The 15,756-nt window shown below is 43.6% G+C and overlaps 2 protein-coding genes across 6 annotated transcripts in view; one reads left to right on the top strand and one right to left on the bottom strand.

The window, feature by feature from the left end:
• The window catches only part of SFI1 (SFI1 centrin binding protein), a 50,941-nt gene extending 46,548 nt beyond the window's left edge, over positions 1-4,393 (bottom strand). Inside the window, 4 exon segments of the mRNA XM_073313094.1 lie at positions 1,916-1,987; positions 2,845-3,024; positions 4,309-4,378; positions 4,381-4,393. Coding sequence (XP_073169195.1) covers positions 1,916-1,987; positions 2,845-3,024; positions 4,309-4,378; positions 4,381-4,393 — 335 coding nt within the window.
• Positions 4,394-12,108: 7,715 nt separating this feature from the next.
• The window catches only part of EIF4ENIF1 (eukaryotic translation initiation factor 4E nuclear import factor 1), a 35,121-nt gene continuing 31,473 nt past the window's right edge, over positions 12,109-15,756 (top strand). For all 5 annotated transcript variants that reach the window (XM_073313540.1, XM_073313538.1, XM_073313541.1 and 2 more), the window contains exons 1-2: positions 12,109-12,215; positions 13,237-13,357. In XM_073313540.1, the coding sequence (XP_073169641.1) occupies positions 13,265-13,357 (93 nt within the window). In that variant the 5' untranslated portion in view covers positions 12,109-12,215; positions 13,237-13,264. The remainder of the gene's footprint in view (positions 12,216-13,236; positions 13,358-15,756) is intronic.

Here is a 15,756-nt window from a genome sequence, read left to right as displayed (position 1 = left end):
TCAAAGCTACCTACCCCATCAAACCAAGCTGCTAAGCCATTCCAAGCACTCAAGCAGGAAAAAATCAAAGAGCCATAGGTTATTCTTTCAGATTGGCTGAATTGTTAAAACAACAGGAGGGTGGTGAACCAGGGCAACGTGGGATTTGGGCAGACCTGGCACTATCAGTGGGGCAAAAGAGACATTTTGTTCCCCCAAATGATCTTCAAGGAGCCCCAAGTGATTGTCAGAAAGGCCAAAATATGTACAATATGTACGTACAGCCTTCATCCTTTATTTAAATTATAAATCATAGCAAAATACTGACACAGTAGCCAAATTTCACTTTTTAAAACTCTTAGATCCCTGGAAAGTCTTGGATTTTAACTACCTCCTTGAAAGGTTGTTCACTTTTTAAATTACAACATTCAAAGGCCCAAAAATACCCTCCCCTAATAATATGACCCTAGATCTGGTCCTGGATTTGGGAACAATATTTTTTAAATTTAAAATAAAGTTATTTTAGTTTAATTTAGCTGGCTGAGCTCTAGATTTCAAAAAGGGCATTTTCATTCATTTACCAGACTTCTTATACTGGATCTGCACATTGCCAAAGCAAGTAATGCACACCCAATATGTGGGAGGAAGAGGGGAAGAGTACTATTCTGGCTCACAGAACAATTCATGTTCACCAGCTAATACAGTCTTGGTAAGAATTTATATTCCTCATACTGGAATCAAATGGGATGACTTGGGGCCTGATCTAACTCATACTGAAGTCAATGCAAGTCTTCCACTGTCTTCAATAGGAACTGGATTATGCCTGTAGAGCAGGGGCGGGCAAACTTTTTGGCCTGAGGGCCACATCGGGTTTCCAAAATTGTATGGAGGGCTGGTAAGGGGAGGCTATGTCTCCCCCAACAGCCAGGCGCTGCCTGGCCCCCACCTCCTATCCGACTCCCCAGCTTCTCACCACAACGGCTCCCCTGGGGCTCCTGCCCCATCCAACCTCCCCACCCCCTGACCACCCTCCCCCAACTCCCCTGCCCTCTATCCAACCCCCCTGGCTCCCTGTCCCCTTATCACGCTGCTTGGCGCACCGGTGGCTGGCAGCACTACAGCCGCGCCACCCAGAGCACTGGGTGAGGCTGCGGCTCTGCAACTGCACTGCCCGGCAGCCCAGAGCACTGCGCCAATGGCACGGCGTGCTGAAGCTGCGGGGGAGGGGGAACAGCAGGGGAGGGGCCGGGGTCCAGCCTCCTGGGCCAGGAGCTCAGGGGCCGGGCAGGAGGGTCCCACGGGCCGGATGTGGCCCACGGACCGTAGTTTGCCCACCTCTGCCGTAGAGCAAGGACAAGCAAGAGTGGACACACAAATTGAAGCAAAATAGGAAGACATTCCAAACAAGAGTGTTGCTTTTTCAGTAGTGATTTAAAACCAAATTTCAGAAGCTCTATTGCTGTAGCAGTTCAAAGATCAAATATGCAAAGCATTTGTGAATACACATCAAGAATAACCTGGTATACTGCAGGATGAAGTGAATTAAATGATCTATTGGGTCTTTCCCACCTTTACTGTTTATAATATTATAATTTTAAAAAACATATAATGAAAATCAAAGGCCAAATTCTACTCTCAGTTTTACTGGTGTAAATCCCGCAAATCTGCACTGAAACCAGTGCAATTTCTCTGGATTTACAGTTAAAGTAAAATTTGGCCACAATTATTTAAGAATAATATTCAGAGACAGGTTTCAGAGTAGAATAAATTGGTTAGTCTCTAAGGTGCCAAAAGTACTCCTATTCAGAGACAGGATCTCAAATAATTTCAGAAGGCATCTGCAAATATTTTCCTGCAAAGCAGGTATCCCTTTGCCTAGCCATACAAATGCTCAGCCATGTCAAGGCAGAATCTTACTACTTGGAGCTTCAATTACCTGGCTTTGGAAGGAAGAATTTGTCCAAAAGTCTTTTTCACCCACAAATAGAGGAACTTCCTGGCCAGATGCCTGGAAGACAAACATAGGTTAGTTGCCTTTCTGCATGTTTGTACTCAATCTCTTAATTTCCAGGCAATGGTTTTGAAGACTCAGAAGCTTGATATATAATAACTACAATACACAACAGTAAGGTCCCAATCCTGCACAGACTTACACACATGTTTAACTTTAACCGTGTAAGTTGTCCCATTAACTTAGGCATGTGTATGGGACACACTTAGCTGGGAAATCCATGTAGACAAGATGTCTCCTCTGGAATCTATTACACCTAATGATACTAAATAACAATGATGGTTGCTTAATTGGGATGCCGTCAGGTGATTTAATGGAGCTTAGGCCCTTCTGTGTTTCATTTGCATAGTGACTCTATCTGATCCCATAACAGAATGGCTTTTTCTAAACAATTTGTAGAGTGGGTCTTAGATCACAGAACTAAGAGTTAAAATGCTTGGCTAGATTCCTGTATTTATATTCTATTCATATGCATCTTATTCACTACTAGTTATTTACATTTTCCTACAAGAGGAATAGCAAAAGATATCAAATGCCTCATAAAGCAAACCATTCAAAATACAGAATCAGCCACAGTGAGGAGGACACTCATAGTACTACTTTGTATTTAGTGAGCACCTTTCCTCTGGAAATCAAAAATAGTGGATATTATTAGTCCTATTTAACAGATGGAGAAACTGAGCCACAAAAAGGATAAATGACTTTCCCAAGGTCACTTAACAAATCAATGGCAAATATGAGAGTAAAACCCAGGTCTCATGACTTCCAGTCCCCTGCTCCAACCACTAGAAAATGCTCCCTTCCGTAGTAGGATTAAAAAACCAAAGCATACAGAGCACAGCTTTCACTATCACCTGATACGGAGTTCTTTTAACCTCCCACCTCGGTTCCAGGTGTATGTGACCTGATACGGAACCTGATGACTCCCATTCCAACACTGATTCCCACCAGGCCGGGGAGTAACAGATCGTCCAAATGTATGGACTTTGCTAGTATGCAATTTCTGGGCTGCATCTCTCTGGAAAGATCTTAAACTTAAAAGGAAAGAGACAAAGAAATATCACTTGTAAGGTCAGATTCACAGTTAGCAGACATTAGTGTCTATGTGACCTCATCCATATAAAAGTATCACACTAAAATCACATATAAAATTAACACCTGCAGACAGTATTTTTAAAAGTTTCATTTGATTCATTTTCATGCTCAGTAAACGGTCTCCTGAAATTTCTCAGTCATTCCCCAAAAGCTGCAGAAACACATGGTGATGGGAGCACAGTGGTCCAAGTGCAATCATCCCATTCACATTTCCTCTTTCTTTAAAAGGTGACATGGAAAAGAAAGAACGTTGGTTTGTATTCTCTTTCACTTTGTTAATATTTATAAAGTCCTGAAACTTTTGTTCAGGTGGATTTAAACTTGTTGTTCTGCTTATTTTTTACCCTCAGAATAATAACAACAATATTACCACCTACTACTTTCTATTTTTGCTGAAAGATTCCTACTAGAGTACTAAAGTGGGAGCTTTCTCAACCTTCAGTTAAAGGGCAAGAAGCATTTGATCTTTCACAAAAAGATCCTTTCTCCTAGCTGTGCGCAGATATGAGTTAAATATGCCTTTCTTAAATAATTAAATAAATAATAGTAGTTTTAAGAAATCGGACTAAAAATCCCTTCCTGTCTCTTGGTACTTGTGATGTCACAGTCCTATTAATTCTCCAGTGTTCCATATAGTCTTACAGGAAAGCTGGTGCAGATGAGCCCTGAACTGAAAAACAAGCAGGGAAAAAATGAACTTTTCTGAAAAAAAAAATCTTTCAGGCCTTTATTGATCATAAAGAAGCCAAACTAGGCAAAACATTTTTTCCCCTTTGTGGGTCATCTTTAAACAGTCTGTCTCAGTCAAAGTGCAGTTCCATTCTGAAAAGTGACTTTAAAAATGGTGTTATGGGATTCCATGTTTAACATTCCTGACTGACTTTATGATAACAACCACAATTTAAGACCAGCTACAACTTGTTGAACCAGTTGCATCCAAGTTTCCTTCCCAGAAGCAAACACCACCACCACCCTCCAGATTTGAACATTAGAACCATAAACACATTCCTGAGCTCCCCAATAGGCAACAGAGGCTTCATCTATACAAATAAAGTGGAACAACTTTTGAACAGACGTCTACAAAACATTGTTAATAGCATCTTCTGAGTAAAATACACAGGTAACACAACTTTTATTTAGATCCAATTGAGTTGGATTGATATAAAAACAAAATAATATAACTGCATCCTTTAACATGGGAGTGCCTATCCACCATTCCTCACCTGCCCTTGGACTTTTTCTCCATCTTTCCTCCAATCTTGGGTCCTCTATAATCAAATCCACGACTCTTCTGCACTGGAATCTCATGTGTTAGCAGTCAAACACCTTTGGACAATATATAAGAATTATTTTGAGTTATTTTTGGTGAATCAGTGGTGCTCATATGACACATACATTTTGTATAATCTCTCAGGTGCACCCCAACCACTTCTCACGCAAACTCACCTGAATAAAATAGTATACAAAACTTCTAGATGTTCAGTCAGTCAGAATGATGGACTGCTGAACATTCACAACCCTCTGATTTTATAAAGTTGATTTCAATGGGTTTATTTAGTGAATAAATGTCCAAATATCATGATAAGGTTCTATATATGCATTTCTAATGTGCCCATCTCCATGTGCTCAACAGACTGGTTTAGTCAAATAATGCAATTGGACTGTTAGAATTTTTAGTGACACCTGGTCCATATGTATCAATATCACAAACAATTTGATATATTTTGTTGATTGCCCCATACACAAAGGAACTGAAAAATAAGAAGCATGAAAGAACTTGACAGCTGGATATAAAAAGAGCAGTCTGATTGGCTGACAGGGATGTCAAACCATATTGATAATGCCCAGTAAGTACACAAGTCTAATTTGTTTTCTTTAGAATAATAAGCTGCATTTCTTAATACATAGAATTTATAGAGGACTACTCTGTTTCTCAGTTGATTAAAGTCAAGGAACCTTTGGATTTGTGCTTTAAAGAACCATCAAATCATGCCAGACACATAATACTTATTGCTCTTTGAAAAGACGACTTTCTTAAAACAGAGCAAATGATCTTTGCTGCAGACTATTAGCTTGGAAAATGCAGCTTAATTTTTTTTTGGGGGGGGGGGGTTCCTTAGAATAGGCTCTTTGTTTGCTGTTGCTTTTTTGCAATACAAATTTCAAAGCTAATTTTGCCCAGTTTTGATTAACAGAAAAATACCTCCCAGATAGTGACCTTTTATTTCAAATTTTAACTTACAAGGAATAGTGTATGCTAAGTTTATAAACCCCATGGCAATCAACAGTTATGATGAAACACTGAGACACCCTAATGATAACATCAGTCAAGATTACTTAACTCTTGAGACAACAAGGGCTGTCCAAATAGAACTGCTGCTGTATAATCAAATCCTGGTATTTATATGAACCTAGGTCCCAGTACCGAGACATACTAGTTATGAGCCAAGATACAAGGAAATAGATAACAGGTGAAACTGCCTCAAACACAAATGAAGAAAATGGAATACCAAATACAGCCTCTGATCCTGTAACGAACTCTGTGCAAGTGGACCCCTAGCCAGTACAGAGTCTGACTAAAATTAATTTGGATCTGAAGATGAAGGGGTCTGTCTCCACAGAGCACACTGTAGCATTAGGATCTAAAAGAAAAGTTTCTCTGAGCAAGGCATGAAAGACTGGAATGAAAGGGACATTAAGGCCTCAATTCCGCAAAGTGATATGAGTGAAGATGTACCCCTGTGCCAATGGAGAGAGTCACTGAAGTCAATGGGGCTCTGCCCACAGTAAACTCCTTGTGGGATCAGGGCTGAAGAATCTAAATATACTCATTTTCAATCAAAACTTTCATATATGTTCATATATATGCTACAGTATATATATATATATATATATATATATATAAAAACACACACACATATACTACAGAACTACACGGTAATGATCCAAACCCTTGCAATAAACACAATTAAGATGTTATGTTTGGGGTCCTGGCTGTAACATAATAATCGTAACCCATCTACTATGAAGATATTTGTATTGTGCTGGTCTCTGTGGTGTTTGTACCTTCCCTATTTAAAGGACTGTAAAACGTTAATAACAAAACTAGTCTAATGCTTTATATTGACCAGACAGTTCTTGGGAAGGGCAACTTCTCACTTTGAATTCCAATCCCATTCCATTTGTGAGAGTTCACAAATCCTCTGGAAACTCTATTTCCGCTGGCACTACAGGGAAGTGTCATAGATTCAGAACAATCCTGTTAATACGGCAGACAATCCCTGGGAGTCCAGATTCCTCTGGCACAGCATCTAGCATTAGAAACCCCTCACTCTCATTTGCCTTTCCCTTTTCATACCCAGAAAAGGATCTGAAAAGTGGGAGAAGGGAAGATCATGGCTTCACAGCCCAAGCTCAGCCCTACTGTATCCCCTCAGCTGCTTTTAGGAGTAACCAGGAACACTTGTGGGGCCCCTACGTTTTACAGGAGACCGTATGCAGACTCAGCAGTTCACAGGATGGCTAGACTCCCCAGTCACAAGGCAGGACCACGGAGGCGGAGTACAATTTACAGTCCCATAACCCACTCCTCCAGTAGCAGGACCAGGATTACCTTGACAGGGAACCAACTTGCTGCTCGATCCACCTGTCTTCCAGCAGGAGACTGAGTTATACAGGGAGGTTGACTCACTGTCCAAGACCCACCCCCCACAACTGTGGGATAATGGGATGGGGGGGCCCACTCACTGCCCTAGAGCCACCCCCACACACACAGCTGTAGGCCCAGGGAGGCAATTCACTGCCCTAGAGGGCCCCCCACACACACAGCTGTAGGACAAGGAGCGGGGCAACTCACTGCCCTAGAGCCACCCCACACACACACACAGCTGTAGGACTGGGAGGGGGGCAACTCACTGCTCTAGAGCCCCCCCACACACACAGCTGTAGGACCGGGAGGGGGGCAACTCACTGCTCTAGAACCTCCCCACACACACACACACAGCTGTAGGACCGGGAGGGGGGCAACTCACTGCCCTAGAGCCCCCCCACACACACACACACAGCTGTAGGACTGGGAGGGGGGCAACTCACTGCTCTAGAGCCCCCCCCACACACACAGCTGTAGGACCGGGAGGGGGGCAACTCACTGCCCTAGAGCCCCCCCACACACACAGCTGTAGGACCGGGAGGGGGGCAACTCACTGCCCTAGAGCCCCCACACACACACAGCTGTAGGACCGGGAGGGGGGCAACTCACTGCTCTAGAACCTCCCCACACACACACACACAGCTGTAGGACCGGGAGGGGGGCAACTCACTGCACTAGAGCCCCCCCACACACACACAGCTGTAGGACCGGGAGGGGGGCAACTCACTGCCCTAGAGCCCCCCCACACACACAGCTGTAGGACCGGGAGAGCGGTCAAACCACTGCCCTAGACCCCCAGGCTGTGTAACCAGGGGGACTATTCACGGCCGGGCCGGACCCCACCGCCCCAGTGAGGCAACTCATATCTCTCGCAGCAGACACCGGGCGGAACCGGGACCAAGCCGTGTCCCAGCGGCTCCTCCCGCGCAGTCCCCAGCGCAGCCTCCAGGCCCGCCCGACGCACCGCCTCTATCACCATGGCGACGAGCAGCAGCAGGACCCCAGCCCGTATCTCTGAGCGATGCGGCCCCGCAGCGGCCTCTAGCGCCTGGGAGGGGAATGGGCGAGAAGGAAACGCAGCCAAGCCCCATCATGTCCCCTTTGCCTCCTCAGTGCGTGCCAGCTCCCACATGGCTATTTGGTATGTGAATGATAAGGCACAGCAGCCACGGGGCAAAGGACATGATCTTAAACACCCACCCACGTCCTGCTCCGAGTAACCTCAAACAATCCCATGGCACATTCTCTGGGAACACCACTCAGAGCATGTCCCCACTCCAGCCCCAATCCAGCAGCAGGTTAGGGGTGCTACATGTAGCCGGCTAATAGCACTTAGATCTCTTCACCTTCAGCACTAGGTGAACTGATCCTTACAACACATCTGCAGACCTAACCATTATCCCTCTTTACCTCAGGTACAGAGAGACAAGGTCATACAATCAGCCAATGGCAGAGTTGGGAGAGAGCATATGTGACTAAAATGCTCTAGGGACTTTGGGGATGAAAACTGCTATACTAATGTAAGCAAGATATATTATTATTTAGTTATTAGTTATTATGGGTTTTGAGAGGGCAGGTCATTTTGAATGACTTTCCTCGCTAATAATCTACTTCTTGTGACCAGTGTCCTTCCTTCTAAGCTTGACAATGTCCCTCTCAGACCATTTGCTAAGCTTGATCCCCAAAATGTCAAGACCATTCATGAACCCAGAGATGCCCTGTACTTCAATACAGGCAAAATTCCACAGGGTTTCTGCCAAGAAAGAAGCCATCTGTCAGTGTCCAAATAAAGAATTTTGGGGCCCTGTGCACAGTGGCAATTTAGGGAACCCCACCTTCCCTGTCACCAGGTGGATGGGAGGACCAGGGAGGGTGTTGGAGAGCAAGCCTCCAAGCACTCACCCTGCAGTGACTTCAGTCCTTTCGTGCTGGTGCAGCTCCCGACTCCTGTTTTTCTGGCTCTTTCCACAGTATGTAGGTAGGACCCTCCCCTGCCCCCTCATTGTGTGTGTGTGTGTGTGTGTGTCCTGAGGTGGGAGCCCTGTGCAAGTGCACTGAGTGCCTTTGGTTAATCTGGGCTCACCTTTTATAGCCATCTTCATGACATCACTTTGAAACTTGCTTTTTAAGCACACGGCATATTAAAGAATGCAGTCCTTATGCAGACAAAATTCCTACTGAAATAAATGTATCTGCATGAGAACTACAAAATCAAGTCCAAAATCAGCATAAAAACTTGACACAGTATTGCATTGGGTTAGTCACCTTTTGCCATAGCTGTAGAAAGAGGAAAATACAGTCCTTTTATATATTGCTGTTTTATGAAGTGTATGGCTATCTCCTGTTTTCTAAGGTGTTATAAGAAGTTACAAAATAGCATTTTAGCTTAGGATGCAGGGATATTTACAAAAGCTACAGTTAAACTAAACAAGTTTGCAATCCATTTCAAAGTGTGTATCTAAAGTATTTTACAAATGCAAAGTAAAAAAAAAAATCCATGGATACCTGTTAGTTATCTATTCTAATAGTGTATTTGTTCCAGTCCTTCTTCCCCCATTACACGTTTTTTCTTACAGAAAGATGCCTTCAATAGAATTTCTGCTCACTAAGAAATGCAGCAGGACTCCAATTCCTGAATCCATTGTACATTCACCATTATTTAAAAAAAAATCTAAATCTATATGCATAATAATAAATAAATCTTTGTACATAGACAGTCATTAAAGAAAACCCTGGTTAAACTGTTCTTTTTAGATTACATAATTAGTTACTTTAAAGTTCACAAAAGGTGCCAGTCTATTTGACAGCCCTGGAGAATTGTATCAGACATAATATATCTATTGCAAACAGCTATAGTAGCAATAATGGGAAGTACCCTGATTATCCCGCCCTAATTTGTAAAATCTATCATGTCTCCCTTCTAACAAATATCCCTGATCCACTCAGTTTCAGTTTTCTCCCAACCCTAGAAGTGCTATGTGGTTCCAGATATCTGCCTCAAACCTCACATGTATTCGGCTCTGATCCTGCACTGAGAACTGCACAGCAGGTGGACCCTGATAACTGAGTGAAATCCAATGAAAGACAATGGGTCTGTGTGCAGACACAGAGTCTACCTACATAGTTTCTCAAAAGAGCCTTACCTTATAGTGGGCCCTTCAAAACACTATACCCTGTAGGGCTCTTGCTTAACCCTCAAGTATGACAGTTGGAGCAGTGCTGAAGAGGTCTTCATCATGCAGTAAGCTAATTAAGGTGGACAAAGAGTGGATCAGCCTGGCAAACTTACTGTACATGGAAGGTATCAAATGGTGGCCATTTTTAAATGCATGTTTAAAGATATCACTGACTTGTAATGTAAGAAATCTTTATATAATATTATTTCATTCTACAATAAAGGTTGATGTCAATGTATTATTTAATATGGACCTTCTGTTTAATTGGAAAATAGTTGAAGATATTGACTTTTGCCCCAATCCTGCAAGTTGCTCCACAAAGGCAGATCCCTGTACTTATGTAGAGTTGACTCAACAGGGCTCCTATTCTGAACAATTTTCACAACTGGGACCCTAAATGGAGTTCTGTGGACCTAGAGGGTCCACTTACCTGGAACTCAATGCAAGATCAAGGTCTCAGATGCTGTTAATTGAATGTTGTCTAAAAAAGTTCTATAAACAGGTGTTGGAAATATATTCTCTATTTCTTGCTAATAGCATAGGTGTACCAGAAGACTGAGAATAAGAAAGATTAAGTAATACAATTCCCTGTTCTTATTTTCCTCCTGTTATGAAGACATACTAAGCTTCACTCATTTGACAAGGGAAATGCCTCATTTTGGATTGATTTAAAGGTTAATTTTTAAAACAGGTCTTTGATGAAAAATGATTTTGCAGTGTGTATATGGGTCCCTGACAGGTGAGTACAGTGCACATGACCCTCTCCCCCCCCCCCACTTACCCCCCAAAAAACACCCCACATACAAACAACAACAAAAATAACCCTGTGCTGGAACTAAGCACTGGCCCTGCCTAAAAACCCATCATTAACAGCACAGTTGGGCTTGTTTTAAAATCACTACCTGGTATAGTTGGTCTAGCAGGGAGTCAGGCTGCACGCTTGACTCCATAGCTATTTTTTTATTTTTTCAGCTCAAAGGGGAACACAGAGCTGAGAAACTTGAGGTGGGACTGGACTGTCCCCTCCAATTTTCAGTCCCTCTTAAAAGCTATGTTTCTGCTTCCTAAGAGAACAGTTGTCCTGCATAGAAAATCCTTGTTCCTCTTCCCTTACCTCTGTCTCTCTGTTCTTAGGCTCCAAGCGCCGCAGGGCAGGGGCCCATCCCTTCTCTTGCGTATGAAAATCACCTAGGACTACTCACACAACATGGGAAATTGTTTACAGGCTCAACAGCATCTTTATAAATACACAACACAAGGACTCAGAGTGGTAGCCGTGTTAGTCTGTATCAGCAAAAACAACAAGGAGTCCTTGTGGCACCTTAGAGACTAACAAATTTATTTGAGCATGAGCTTTCATGGGCTAAAACCCACTTCATCAGATGCATGGAGTAGAAAATACAGAAGCAGGTATATATACATAGTATATGAAAAGATGAGCATTGCCTTATCAAGTGGGGGGTCAGTGCTAACGAGACAATTCAATTAACAGTAGAATACCAAGGGAGGAAAAATCACTTTTGTAGTGGTAATGAGGGTGGCCTGTTTCAAACAGTTGACAGGAAGGTGTGAGTAACAGTAGGGGGAAATTAGTATAGAGAGCTTGAGTTCTTAGTACAAACTCACCCGTATAGGGAATCTGGAAATAAAACATCAGGAAATGATAAATGCAGGAGTCAAAAAAACCCAACCAAACAAAAAAGTCTGTCAGCTTCGGTGCACATGGTCCTTAAACCATGCTCCCGCCCCCGCAGCATGGGCTGGCTGGTGATAGTGCCTGAGGGGTCCTCGCAATTCGTCAAACCATCCGTCTTCTATGGATATGTCTACAAAAAAATCGGTACTAGGCCGTGATTCACTTTTGAAGTTCGCTATAAAGAGGCGAGGAGGCGCCATACGGCGGGAGGCTGTGCTTTTCAGTCAGGCGTTACAGCCGAGAGCTCCCGGGCCGGGGAGCGGGCCGCGCCTGCGCGGTGGCTATTAAAGGGGTGAGCGGTGGGCGCTAGAAAGCCCCGGTTACGGTGGCTGAGGAGAGACAAAGTGCGAGAGTCGGGCAAATCGGGAGAGGGCGCGTGAGCGAGCGAGCTGGAGAAGGGAACGGAGAACAGTGGGGGAGTAGCGGCGGCGCGAGCCGGGGGCGGGCAAGCGGCCGGGCGGGGAGGGAGCCGTGTGTGGCGAGCGCGGCGCGGGGCGCTGCTGGGGGGGAGGGGAGAGAAGCCGGTCACTAGGGCTGAGTAACGCCGCGGGCGGCGGCAAGGCCTTGTGTGGAGCTGAGCCCTCTGGAGGGGACCTCGTCTTCTGCACAGTGAGTATTCTCTTGGCCGGGGCTGGGGCCGCCTACCGCCAGGTGAGGCGTTACCTGCCGCTCGCCACCGGTTTGTTGGTGGCTGGGCCTAGTAAGACCGGGCGGCCCTGGGTCCTCTTTTCTCCGTCCCCATCCCAGACGAGGGCTTCCTATCGCGGTGAGAGTCAGGTCACCCATGGGGCAGGTGGAGAGGGCGGGGGGGCTGCTCTGTCTCGTCTTGCCAGCCATGAGCCTGGGGCCCTCTCTCTGCCTTGTCAGCTGTCTAGGCTTGCCCACAGCCCCTTAGTACGAGGGGCAGCCCCTAATTTTTCCTCTCTATACAATAAGAGCACTGCAAAAAGCAGCAAGAAGTATCTCTGGTGAATATAAGTGGTGTTCACAACAATATTGATGATGATAATATCGGGAAGAGAGGTGGGGTAGGGGTGCTAAGAAAACTGGTCTGTATTTTTGAAATACAGTGTTGGCAACCATACAGAAACAGTGGCACTGGCTCTCTGTGTAGGGCTCTGTTGGCTCTGCAAGCCATGGCTGGGAGGCCCAGGCCCCTCCATGGTATGCCTGTGTGTCTACTGTCCTGCATGCCACAAAATGGGGTGCAAGTGGCTGTCATGGCCAGGTGGCATAGGCATCTAGGACTTCCCTACCTGAGGGAGAGGGCTTCCTATCCAATCTGTCTTTTTCATTTCACGAACTTCCCTTCTGTACTCTGGTTCTGTCCCTGTAATAATCTCTGTGTTAAAGCTGCTTAAGAGCTGGGTCTCTGAATTACAAAGGAGTCTAGGCTCCTATGATTGATTAATATTTGTTCTAGAGCTGTTAGTTAAGATATTTTACAACCAGTTATAGTTTGGAGGCACAAAACAGCCAGCACATCAAACAGTAAAAATATCTTTTGTGGAATGTAATTTCTTATGTTAAATGTAAATTGATGACTGTTCCATGGGCAGTAAGGAAGGTGTACACCATAAAGCCTTCAGCTGTGTTGTCTATTTTATTAACCTAATTCTTTTTTAATCAGGTCCATAGTCAAAGGCTTTCAAGTAGCCATGGATAAGAGAGGGGCTATAGCAGAAATTGAAAATGGGGACACTTTCCTTGACTTGAACAGAATAACAGTAAAATCTCATCGTTACACAAAAGTAAGCTAACCTTTTTCTTTAAAAATTGTATGAATTCAGTGTTTATGAAACACTTAAATGGATTAAGTGATCAATTTCAGGAAAAAAAAAAGTCCTACTTTCCTCCTCCTCCTGGTCCAGAGTAGGATTTGAAGGTGTGTTATAGCTATATATTAGTTTAAACAAGGAATGCTCTCTTAAATGGACACCATCACCTCACTGTAGTATCTGTGCCCCACAACATGTGCTAAACTGATCAAGTTGAAGCCTATGCTTGCCCTCCACTATGCTTCAAAATGTGTTGGCAAATGTGATGCATAACATGTCTTAAATTCTAGTCTGGTCATGGTCCAAATAGACATCATACCAAACATGGAGGAGAGTCCTTCTAGGAGGAAGGGTAGTATAGTCTCCTTGGAATGTTTAGTTCTCATATGGATAGCTGTATCAAACTTGGCTTGTAAATACATAGATGCCTTGTGCAGTGAATGCAGTTTCAGGTCTTATGAAGTGAGTTCAGTTGTGAAGCAGGGGAAAGCTGAGGCCCTACATAAGACAGGAACAGATATTTAATTTTGGAAGAAACTTTCAAGTATTGACACTGTCTAGATATGGCTTAAGCTTTATAGTTCTCACCATACTCTTATTGGTTCATGCACTTGCAAACTATATCCAATTCTTATATATTGGAGAAACTGGTAGCCCGCTTCTGCTAATGTTGGTATTCTGCATTGGCAGCATTGCTGAAAGTGTTTGCTTCACTGTGGGAAGACATGAGGAAACTCTTTTGTTTACTGTGGTGATTAGGATTTAACCATGTTGGGTGCTGTGCAAACAGATTAAAAAGATTGTAAACTTTCCAGGGCAGGAACAATCTGAATATAAGACAAAGCCCAACAAGTGGGCTTAATAAATAAAAGGATGCAGTTAGAGGAGAATGCAGTTACATAAGCTAGGTAGTATATGATGTGAGTTGATTCCATTACTCTCTTGAAAGTATGTCTCTATTTTAAGAAATAGGCTTTTATTAATCTCTAAGGTTTTTGCAAGTTTGCTCATCTCCGTTAAATGAAAGCCTGGCTTCTTTCAGCATGCCTTCTAACACTGACTCAAAACCTATTTTTATAGATAGATATATATATATATATATATTTAAAAAAAAATTAGGAACTAGCAAGATGTGTACAAAGATCCTTACTTTTTGTAAGACCTGGGCTCCTTTTACCCTCTATCTGTATTGGTTTTACTTGTCTGCAGATCACTGTGCTCTGTTATGTATAATATGTTGTCATTCTTTCCCATGATACAATTAACCTCAAGTGAGGGACTGAATTGTTGGGATGAGGCAGGGTTATTGGTGGCTTTACAGCGGTAATGACTTGTAAACTTCCAAAACAATTTTTTTGAACACGGAGGTGCAATTAAGCTGCTTAATCTTGTGCGTGTCTTCCCCTCAATCTTTAGTTCTGCCAGTGTGCCCAGTCCCCTTTGGTATTAGGTTTCTCAGTAGTTTGAGATGGCCGGTGGTGGTGGGGGTGGGGGGGAATGCAAAGTATAGCAGTTTTCCCTAAGACTGAGTACTGTATGAGGCTTCCTTCAGATTCTGGTAGATGCATATCATTTGTTTGGCCTGAGGTGGCTGATAGTCAACGAGGTACATCTTGCCCAAAAGCTAAATGGGTGCCTCTGTCTTGCTCCCAGTCCCTACTGGCATGGGAAACAAAGATCCAAGCTTTGGTCCTCAATCCTGATGTGTGAGACCTAGACTGCTAATGCCCTGGAGTTTCACTCCTCTGCTTCAGGAGTGTGCTACCACTGCTTCTGTGGTCCCTGAACCAACAATAGTAATGATATATGTCTGTGCCCCTAATTTTGATCAGGATGCAGTTGTTAAACTAATGGCAGGATACTTTTAGTCTCACTCAACTGATACTGCAGTTTTAGTGGCAATTGACATCTGTCCTGAGGTTAACATTTCTTGTAATTTCCTCACTTTGAGGTTTTTTTAAAAGGGTTATCTGTTCTCCTAAGTAAAAGGATTGGTTCTAGGGTTTAGCCAGAGCACCTTAAATGCATATAAAAAAAATGATTCAAGTCACCAGATTCCAAACTAGTCTGAAGCACTGATGGTCCAGAACACCTAGTGGTGGTTTGTGGAGAATGGCTATTTATTCTCCCTGTTTCCAGCTGCTAGGAGCATCGTTCAATGTGATTTTAATATCTACTGTGTAAACAATCACTGCAGGGCTATTACATAATTAGAAAGTGGGAAGGCAGTTGGTCCACACCATGAAAGCTTGCAAACCCTTTGATCTAATTTTTTTCAAAAGGTGACCAGTCTAAGTTTTAGAACTAAAATGTAGCTTTTTAGCAATATTTAACACTTACAATTTGTGTTCCAAGTGCTGTGCAGATACTAA

The sequence above is a fragment of the Lepidochelys kempii genome, chromosome 15 (assembly GCF_965140265.1).
Source record: "Lepidochelys kempii isolate rLepKem1 chromosome 15, rLepKem1.hap2, whole genome shotgun sequence".
Lineage (NCBI taxonomy): Eukaryota > Metazoa > Chordata > Testudines > Cheloniidae > Lepidochelys > Lepidochelys kempii.
Note: the sequence above shows the minus strand (reverse complement) of the source record. Positions and strands in the feature narration are given on the sequence as shown.